The following is a 10,609-nucleotide window of genomic DNA, read 5'->3' as shown; positions in this document are numbered from 1 at the left end:
ACTCTCCTGTCCCACTGGCAATGTTAATGCATACTGCTGTGTCATACAGAAAATCATTGTTCACACACAGACTCTAGCGAGGCTGAAACTGTGTCTTCTCCGTTTCCTAAATACATCCTCCTTCTTTCAGCCTTCTATTTTCTTACTTTGATGGATGCACCTTTGAGTTCTGCAGCATCTCTAGCTTGCTGATCAGTCTTTAATTTGTGTCTGTGAAACTGCAGGCTTTTTCCCTTATTTTCACGGTTTTGACTCAAAACAGTGACAAAGGTGTGTCAATGAGATGCAACATACACTAGATGTTCTCTAGGAGAGCCTCAAATGCTACACAAGAACATATGAACATTCTTATTTCAGACCACTGGCCTACTTAGCCCAGTATTATCTCTACAAATATGTCAGAAGGAGATATAATTTTAGGTGAGACAACAGATTCCAAAAGCTCTGTGAGGTATTGCTCTTAAAATGCATTTTAAACTAAGGTTCTGCTATGTTATTGAATGTCTCTTTATTTTAGTGTTGCACTGTCTTTAAGAATTAGGTCATACATCCCTCAACCTTCTTCTTTCCTAAGTGAAAATTCCTTGTTTTTTCACTCTCTCATGAACCAGCTGTTCTTCCTAGCTGAATTCCAATAACTGACCCCACCTTTAGTACCGACCATCACACCCATTCATCCTCATAACCCTTTATACAGCTTTCAGTCCATAAAGAAACACCTCCATGGGAAATTACATTTTTTTAATAATCACTCATGTGGAATGAAAGAACTTTTGAAAACCCCAAATATTTTATTTCCCAAACATTCTTTATTCTTGCTCTTATTGACTCCCCTCATAGAACCTTGGTAGGCTCTTCAAATGGCCTTTACTTCAACGGAAGCCACGCTGACTTCTTCCCAATAGGTGATGTTTATCTGTGTGATCAGGCATCTTACTCTGTAAGATGCGCTCCACTATCTTATCAGGAATAGAGTCAGCTACTGGTCTGCAGTTCCCCAAACCTCTTTAAGAGTGTTTTTGGCAGGAAGAAGTTACACCGACAGTCAGGCACAGGGGCCCTTTTCTATAATTTGTGAGGCACCTTGGCCAGCAGTTCTCCCATTTCACATACGAGTTCCTTCAAAATCTTGGTTGAATGCCAATCTGCCCTGATGACTTACTGAGCTCATCTTTCTGTTTGTTTTAATTCACTTTGAAACCTTGTTCCTATATCTGAAGGAAAAGGGAACAGAGATTTCAATTAAATTGCTTTTGTCCTAGCCGCTTGGCCAAAGCAGTAGAGATATGTTGAAACAGAAATATGTGAAAAGAAAAAAGGTTGACTGATTCTATCGGTCCATCCACAAGTAATCTGTATTGGGTTAAACCATGGGATGAGCAGTAATAGCAATCATGAAGGTAGTAGTGAGACACCCTCTGACTGCACATCTGTCATATCAGTGCCGACCTATTTATGAGGTAATAAAAACAAGCTAAATTAAGAATGATCAGGGAACCCCATTCGCATTATTGAAGCATCACGCAGTAAGTGCAAGAGACAGGTGGCATAAGTGCTAAAACAAGGATAGAGAGTATGTGCTGCAGGGAATCAATCTACTGCATTAACGGCTAATGGCACACTCAGTGTTTATTCATTATTTATCACATAAATGAGTATGTACTGTCTAGACTGCAGAGGTGCTTTCATAACAGAGTGACACTGATTACTGAAAATTAAAAAATGAGAGCTGATCTTAATGAATTAATTGAAAATCAGCAAATAGTAACAAGCTGTATATGGCATATCTATACAGCCTAATAACAGTGGGCCATTGTGGTTTTTTGTTGTTGTGTTGATTTTTAATAAAGATTGTTTTATCCATTACTATGATTTCAGAGTTTGGAGAATACTGCAAAACCTGGAAAAAAAGGTAGGAGACTTACAATGCAATTACTTCCTGCCACCATCACATACTTTCATTTGCATGCACACTTTTATTCTCAGCTACATTTTGTCCTGCTTTTATATTCTGCTCATTTATTTCCCTTTTGACTTGCTGGGACATTAGTGAGTACTAAGAATATCTGCTCACACTGAGAGAAGAATGACATCACCCAAAACATACTGTGTACCAGTTGTGGTATAGAGACTACACACTATGCATTGGCTTTAATATTTTAATGGCGCAAGAACACTGGCCTTCAATAGATAAGTTACACAAGCAATGGTTTAATCATGTATCATTATCACTGAAAGCTAAATCATTAAGTTAAGAAGAGTTGAATTTTCACCTCTGAAGGTGTTATATTGGATGCTTTATTTTTGTTATTGGATTGTTATTTCTGGATGGATAGTTGAATCAGAAAAATGTTTATAGGCTAATCAATAAAAGTACAGGGTTATTTAGGCATGCTAATTTATTCATGAAGGACAGAAGAACTATACTGGATAAGTGGAAAAAGACATAGTAGTTAAGCATTCCCATTATAGGATATATAGTATCCTAAAAAGATGACTTCTACATAAAGATGATTCAGTTCACAGGGATTTAGGTAGCCATTTAACATTTACGCTAATACTAAATGTCAGTTGTTAGCACCCCTCTGAAATACAGCCTATCATTGTCACAAACAAGTAACTCCCAGGAGAAGACAGATCCTTATGCTACAGTTAATAATGTTTTAACTAGCTGTGTTGGCCCAGGAAGAAGGAAGGGTGTGGACTTCCTCCTTCTGAATCCAACATACCTTATCCAGTTCTACAGCAGGCAGCTTGCTGTTGTTGCATAATGAATCCTTTAACAGGACAAGAGATTCACTTGGATGTTTTCAGTGACTAGGTAAAAAATATGGAAGTCCTCCTGGTTCCATCAGGGATGCCTGAAAATTTAATAATCCCTGTCTCAAATGGTTGCTGTAAATGTTCACCGTCATTTACTCTGATAGAAGGATGTCACTTCAGTAAAATTAAGATTAAATAAGGAATAAAAAGTCAATCTAAAATAAAAATACCCACAAACTTTAGACCACGCAGCTTCAGAAAACTTAAGGAGAAAGGATATTTTTGTGATTAATCTAAACCACCCAAAATTTAATTGAGTCTTTCAATGATTTAGATTTGGTTCTGAATCCAGTGTACCACTTGGAGCTTTTATATATGATACAGATGTTAGGTATTTATGGCTACATAAAAATAACCAGAATTTCTGGACATTCACATAACATCTGGGGAGGAAAGGAAAGGGAGAGAAAAAATCTTGTGTATTTTGAATTTCTGACTAGTCAGATTTATTACATAATATACTCCAAAAAGGCATCTAAAGGCTTCCAAAGGTATTCTATTTATCTCTGAGATTATTTCCCGAAGTGACGTCCCAATTCATCCTCTTCTTGTTTTATTTGATGACACTTTATCCGCTAGTAATCATACTGCTAAGCCTTGTCATAATGCTCCTTCACATCTACTTAAAATGCTAGTGCTTCAAGATGAATCTGTGAAGTATATACAAATGTGTTCCTTCCGTAAACAGAAAGTGATGGCAAAGGAACTTGCAGCTCATCCATACAGTCAGTGAATTTAAGATTTCGGTCAGGAGCTGTGGCAGCCACATTTTTCTCAAGGCTATTAAGTACCAGTTTTTCTTTGTACAAGCCCATTATACAGCTCTCATTCCATTGTGTCTTCTACAGTGTTTTAAGTGCGTTGTGCAAGAGTCATCCAGAAAAGCAAGGATTACGGTTACTTCATTGACTTGTAGAGAAATTCTCACGGTGCAGCTGTCTCAATGTATTTTTATTTTTGTTCCAGGAAAGGGATAGCAAGAATCATGATGCAGGAAAAGGTGGTTGCGAGAGAGTTCAAAGTCATTTCTATGTGTTCATTTATTCAGCAGTGTTTGTGGTGATTTATCTAACAGATCAACTATGCAGTACCATACAGCTGGTTTCTTTCCTTCCCGAGGTTGATTTAAATCTCTCGTTTCTCACTTAACTTCTGCTTTACAGCATATTATCATTTCATCCTCTGCAGTTAATTGCAATTAAATGACCACCGCAAGAGAAAAACATACAAAACTGAACAAAGAGTGGAGAAAGGACTTTCCCAAAGCCCAGTTTGTAATTCAGTTTTGGTACCACACCAATATGTGTGTCTTCATTTTCATGTCTTGTTGTGGCGGGGTTTTTGTTTGCTTGTTTTCACAAGCGTATTTTAAAAGAGGCTTTTACTTACAGAAATACAGATGTATGACAGATTATTAAATGAGGAAATTAAAGAGTACTCTTTTGACTGCCATGTCCATGGTGGTTTTGCGTGTCTAAAAACAAGATTTTAAAGGCAGCAGAAAGAGTGAAGTGACTTAATCCATCAGCATAGCCATGGACTGAACCAAAGAAGAGTGAAGGTGAGGGAAAAAAGGCACCGCAGAATGTGAAGAAACCTTGCCTGAAAATTTCTTCTTGTTCAGAACATGAATCAGATTCAAACAAACATCGATGATACACAGAGGAGAAAACAACAAAACGTCATTATCCAGAAAAGGCATCCTATGGATCCATGTATAACAGTAAGTCATTGCAGTATGGGAGAGTTCTCCTGCCACAAGTTAATCAGCTCCCACAATCTCTGCTTTACTTACACATTCAGAATTCCTAATTTATCCATTAAAACATCTTCTTTATAAAAGTCGTCACTTCAAAAAATTCTAACTTAACAGAAAAGACGAATGCAGCAAATTCTATTTGCTCATCTCTCCTTTACAGCAAGAAAGTTCATGGTCTTACAGGATTAAACAAAGTTTATTTTTCTGAGAGGATGAATGAGTTTCCAGCTCCCCTCAGACTCTGTTCCACATCACCTGGCTATCTCTGCTCCTTCTCTATTTTGCACTGTTACGTATAGATAATTATACACTGTAGAACACTCTGTGCAAAATATGTTCAATTAGTAACTTCACTGTCAATCCTAAACCTAAACTTAAGACTAAATTAGCAATAATATTTCAGTCAGCACAAAAACAAGTAGCTCCAGAAGTATTATTAACACACTGTTCTTTGGACCTCACACTGATATAACGTTCTCAACTTTATTCGTTGTTTTTTAATCCATCCTTCAATTTTTATCATTTATATCTGTGCAAAGCAAATTTCCCTATTTTAAGGAAATGGATAGGGAACGAAGAAATAAAAACCTGCCTACATTTTTTTACTGGTATTAACAACGGGCTCGGTTACAGTGGGTAACTGTGTTTACCAAGGATTTCGAGTTGAATACTCTAATAAGTGGGGTCATCATCTTAGTGATAGCAGAAAAATGAGGAACTACAGATTAAATACATACAGAAAATTTAAGAACATTAAAGAAAAACCTCTTCTGTCTTAGAAAAAAAGTAAACACTTTATTTTCCAAAACCTATTGATTTTTAACTTGCAATGCTGCCAATAATTTTACTTATATCCACTGCAATAAGGCTTAATTTTTACATTTTTGCTCCTGTGGGTGTCACACCCCCACACACCCAAGTAAGCTTACCTTGGCACAGTTTGTGTACTAGAAACTGCAGTATCAGGTGCATCGCCAAGAACACACTGTGATGAGGCAGCACTTACCAATTTCCTGTTAGTTCAAGCATGCAGTACTACGTGTTATTCTTTGGAGGCAACTGCTTGTGGCATAATTCCTTGTAAACAACTTCTTTCCATTTAAAGCAATTGCTTATGAAAAGGCAAAGGACACTCAGAGGTCTCAAAACATCTCTGAGAGATTATTCACCCCATTTTTTCTTTGATATTCACAAAATACAATGCTGTTCAGAAATTCAAATGTTGTTCCTTTAAAAAGAAAGGAAAAAAATAGAAGAATAAAAGAAAAAGAAATGAAAACAAACAAAAGCCAACAGCGTAAGCATTCTCACCTGCTAGCCTGTGCAGAAAATAATAGAACTTGGACTCCAGCGTGTTATACTTTATTCTGTCAAAGTGACAAATAGAAAAACATCATATTATTAGCATTCCATGCTAGCAACTGGATAGAAAACCCATCTTTGCAGTTGTTTTTCTACTCAGTTCTGTGGCATATTTTGCAGGCATCTTGCTTTCTGCCCCCCCACAGCACATAGTGTTTCTTAACATCTTCCATCAGAGATATGCCAGTGCTTCTGACTCCTTTCTTTCTGCTGAAGGACAAGTATGATCCAGCTCAAACTCTCAATTTCAAACTAACTTCATCATACGTGCCTTTCAAAAATTCAGTTGAGGCATTTTGCTATTTGCATGCAAACAAGTATTTAAATGTCAGGACCTGATAAAGACAGGCACCGAGTGCCACGTTTTACACGTTTATAGCCTACTTTACTATGATTCAGGTATTTAATAAAAATCCCAAAATGTGAAGTATTTACAAAATACTGTTAAGTTGCATTCATACAGCAACATAAGGAGTACATTAATAGCTTACTCATTTTTACTTTGATGAAAATAAATAAAGTCCAGATCTCTCAAGAGACCAAAATCCACTATAAACCCATTTCAGCCACAGTCACAAAAGATTTTGCCACTTGTCTCTCAACAGACAGGGAGTATAAACTCTGCAGTAGCACACAGAGACTAATAGCTTACAATCTAATTAGCCCTTATTACAATACTGTCCAGAGATTCAACAGATACCCTTTTGAAAAGGATACAGGCACAAAGAACCCACCCACAAAGGAGTTAAGTTTCCTTTCAAAGGGGCTTGGAAGTGCTTAAGAAAGAAGAGACTGACCAGGAAGAAGCCTGGCTGAGCCTGGCATGTTCGTTAGCCTGCCCCAAGATCTTTGTGACTGAAGTAAAAAACACGGGGAACAAAAGTGTTTATACATTCCATTTCATTTAGACTTTCACCTTGGATTACAAGGCTGAGTGAAGTTTTTCTTTGTGTGAGGTTAGGATTTTCTGCAAGTTTTGCTGGGGTTTCTCAGGAAGATTGGAGAATAGAATTGAAATGCATTCAAAACAGGGCTCCTAAAGGCCTGAGTAGTTTTTCTCCTTTGTAAAAGCAGGATGATTAAAAGATCAGGAATGGTGGTTATCGTGTTGTATGCAGTGGGCATTCACACATGTGGAGCACTATTAGTGACATGGAGGTGACCCAAGGACTAAGTTCCTGTACATAGCAGGGTGAGGTGCAATTAGAGAAGTAGAGCAGAGACTGCCTAAGGCTTCAACCAGCCTCAAACTCTTCGTGTCATAGGCAGACCTCAGAAGTGTGTATATGACAGTGATCCTCCATGCTGTTGAGTTCTGCAGCCACTTGCCTCTGGCAGCTTACAAAACTCAAGCTCAGCAAGGCTTGCATGCTGAGAGTGCCTCTACAGTAGCACTACAGTTCAGCTCAACAATATTTTGGCAGTAAATCTAATGAACATCTAGACTTACACTGCAACTCGGACTATAACTTGACATCTATCAGAAAGCAAGCTGGATTCCCTCTGAATAAAAGCAAACCAGAAGATGTGCTTCAGGGGTGCCCTTAAGGTACTCCATCCACCAGTGAATATCCAGACCACAGGTCCTGACAAAAGCATGCCTGCAGTGAAGCCTCCTGTAATACATGCAGCACAAGCACCAGGTCCTCAGCAGCAGTAGTGGTGCTGCTCCACTTGTACTGCAGCACACCACCAACATTAGCAGTGGTCACCCATTGTGTTGACAATTCCTCCCAGTATCACTTACGCTGAACCTTAAAATTTCATAGAATCATAGAATATCCCCAGTTGGAATCCACATAAGGATTAGCCTGTAAGTCTAAAATACATCCACAGACCACAGCAAGTCTGGTTGTGTTATGCACTTTCTATTGGCTTGAAACTGAGAAACCTAAGAGACCTAGTGGGAAATTCATGGGTTCTTTGACCATGTCCAAAAATACAATTCCTCTGCAGAAGCAGGGACTTTAAGCTGTCCTAATTCCATCTAGGGTAGCTGCTAGCATGAGCTCTCCTACGCAGCCCTTCATTTTGCAGAACTTGAGCACAGATACCAGAAAAGGCACACTGGATTAAGATTTTACTCATAATGCAATGAATAGAAGTAGGGAACACAGTGCACAGGCATTGATTCTCTCTGTCTTCCAGAAGCATAACTGTGACAAAACACCTTATTTTTCTAGTATCTATTTCAGAGACATTTATAGAAGTCGTTTGTCTGTCCAAGCTCAGGCATTCTCTGTACAGCTCTTCCACACAATGGAACAATTCAGTAAGCACTAAAACCCTCTCCTTTTGGGGGTGTATTAGCTCAAGCACAAGAGTGCCTTGGTTGCTGTTATCACCAAGGTTGCCTTGGAGATCAAACCTCAGCTGACAGAATTGTAGAACCATTATGGTTGGAAGGACGTCTAAGACCATCCAGCCCAACCATCAGCCCATCCCACCACACCCACTGGCCACATCCCTCAGTGCCACATCCACATGGTTCTTGAGCACCTCCAGGGATGGTGACTTTCCGTGGGCAGCCTGTTCCATTGCGTCACTTCTCTTTCCGAGAAGTTTTTTCCTACTATCCTATTTGAAGCTGCCATTCAGTTGTTTACACAGAGACTGGCATGTTGATCCCTCACACCACACCTCAGCTCACATCCCCAGGTGTCACCTTTCACTTGATCTAACTCCCATGAAGTTGTTTTTTCCAGAGCCCTGTTCTACTGTTTTATGTTCTCCTGGACTAAAGCTAGGAATTTGGTCTCGGGGCCTCTTCAGACCCAACACGGAGCTCCGATCCTGCCCTGCTAGCATCCCCTCAGCGGGCAGGAAGCCAGGGCCGGAGCCGAAGCCACGCACACGGGCACAGTGCACTCAGGCAGAGCTCACCTCTAGCAGCACTGCTCCCACGCTACGACCACCCCAGAGCAGTACCCTGGTACACCAGCGCATCCCACCTGAGTCAGCCCCGCGCTTCCACCGCCCCTTGGGAGCGGCGCGGCCCCGTCCCACCCGGCCGGGCACGGAGCTCGGGAGCGCGCCCACCCCGCCGCCCGCGCCGCCGCCGCCCGGCCCGGCCCCACCGGGCACCCGCAGCCGCCGCGCTCCGCCCCGGCCCGGCGCTGGGAGGCCGTCCCGCCCGGCCCGGCCCGCGGACAGCCGGGCACGCCGGTAGTCGCGGAAGTGCAGCGCTGGCTGTGAGCCTGTGCCGCCGCTAAGGCCGCCCCTGCAGCGTGCAACATGGCGCTGGTGCCCTGCCAGGTGCTGCGCGCCGCCATCCTCCTGTCCTATTGCTCCATCCTGTGCAATTACAAGGCCATTGACATGCCCGCGCATCAGACCTATGGAGGCAGCTGGAAATTTCTGACCTTCATAGACCTGGTAAGTGCCCCCGCAGCCCGTGGCCCTGCCCCCTCCTCAGGCTCCCCACGCGGAGCGGCCCGGCCCGGCCCGGCCCGACGGCCCGGCCAGGTGGTGACATGACAGCGGGGACGTACTGGGGCTGCGGGGCCGGCTGTGAGAGACACCCGTAAAGATGAGGGGCCGCCCCGCGGGGAAGGTGTGTCTGGACGTGCTGCTGGGGGTTTGGCCTTTGGTGGTGGTCCCTGTGTTCTGCCCCGAGGTGCTGTCAGAAGAGAGCACATTACGTTCCCTTTGGCCCTTCCCCGGCAGGTGTGTGTGCGATACAATGGTGGGCCCCTCAGCTCGCCAGTCCGCTCAGTCTGGGTAGCGAACACACAGTGCGCCTATGGAACAAGAGGCGTTTCGTTGCGCTTGCTCATAAGGATCCGGGCCGCACGCGTATGGCAAATAGCAGTGGGAGCTGCACCTGCTGCATGGGGGTTATTTTTGCCCCCCAGTGTCCGCGCCTGTGTGACCTCGTAACAGTGTTGCTGTAGTGGAAATGGGAGGAGCGGGGGCGGGGGAAGAGATGGGAGGAGACGCTCCGTCCTTGGTTCAGAAGCTGCTTGTGCTTAGGATCAAACTGTATCCTTTTCTGTGAGCCTAGAGAGTAATCAGAAGAGAAATGTTTCAGTTTTGTAGCTGCAGAAAAGTCTCACAATGTCTCCTGTAGAACAAAGCCTCTCTTAGAACTTCATTCTGTAGTCACAGGTGTCGCTACCCCTTCATTAACAGCTGTGCACTTCACATCCGGTCTGTAGGCTGAGCTGGTGAGTTTGGCAGCCCAAATCAAACGCTATTAACATAGCAGGTGGAATGTGGAAATCTTGCATCAGGGTTAAGCTCAGATTCCTTGAGGTCTGTATTTCATTCAGAGAGAAGCAATTACTGTGTTTAGCCAGGATAATTCTGTGTTGGGTGTGAAATGTTGGCTGGATCCTTGCGATCTGCATTGCTAAGATGCTTTTGCTGCTCTTTTAAAGGGTGTATTAAGACTTGATTTGTTTTCCCTGAAAGGCAAACTAATGTCCGAATTAGGCTTTTTTATCCTTTTGGGCTGCTGAACAGTGCTGTCAGTGATAGCAGTTGGTAGAAATTAATGTCATACTCTAGTAAGTTAGGGTGGACTTTTTGTCTTCACTGAGTTGAACATGAACCAAGTGAAGCTCTCTGTGGCAAGTTCATGTGGACTTATCTGTCAAAGCATATGTGTGGTTCAGGTTCAGGCTACTTCTGATGTGGCTTAAAAGGTCAAGGTGAATATATGGT

At 42.3% G+C, this 10,609-nt stretch overlaps 1 protein-coding gene and 1 long non-coding RNA gene across 3 annotated transcripts in view; one reads left to right on the top strand and one right to left on the bottom strand.

Annotated features, from left to right (window-relative positions):
• Positions 1–2,145: 2,145 nt before the first annotated feature.
• Positions 2,146–5,991, bottom strand: LOC107311650 (uncharacterized). Its single transcript, XR_014944802.1, has 3 exons — positions 5,894–5,991; positions 5,589–5,810; positions 2,146–4,435 (listed from the first exon to the last, which is right to left on the bottom strand). It is a non-coding gene; the product is annotated as an uncharacterized LOC107311650 (long non-coding RNA).
• Positions 5,992–9,046: 3,055 nt separating this feature from the next.
• AIG1 (androgen induced 1) overlaps positions 9,047–10,609 on the top strand; it is a 114,848-nt gene continuing 113,285 nt past the window's right edge. For both annotated transcript variants that reach the window (XR_014944801.1, XM_015858349.3), the window contains exon 1: positions 9,047–9,319. Coding sequence is in view for 1 of the 2 variants with exons in the window: in XM_015858349.3 (XP_015713835.2) it covers positions 9,179–9,319 (141 nt within the window). In the remaining variant the exon portion in view is untranslated. The remainder of the gene's footprint in view (positions 9,320–10,609) is intronic.

This window comes from Coturnix japonica, chromosome 3 (genome assembly GCF_054131305.1).
Source record: "Coturnix japonica strain WE chromosome 3, WE-NBRP24, whole genome shotgun sequence".
In the NCBI taxonomy this organism is placed as follows: Eukaryota; Metazoa; Chordata; class Aves; order Galliformes; family Phasianidae; genus Coturnix; species Coturnix japonica.
Note: the sequence above shows the minus strand (reverse complement) of the source record. Positions and strands in the feature narration are given on the sequence as shown.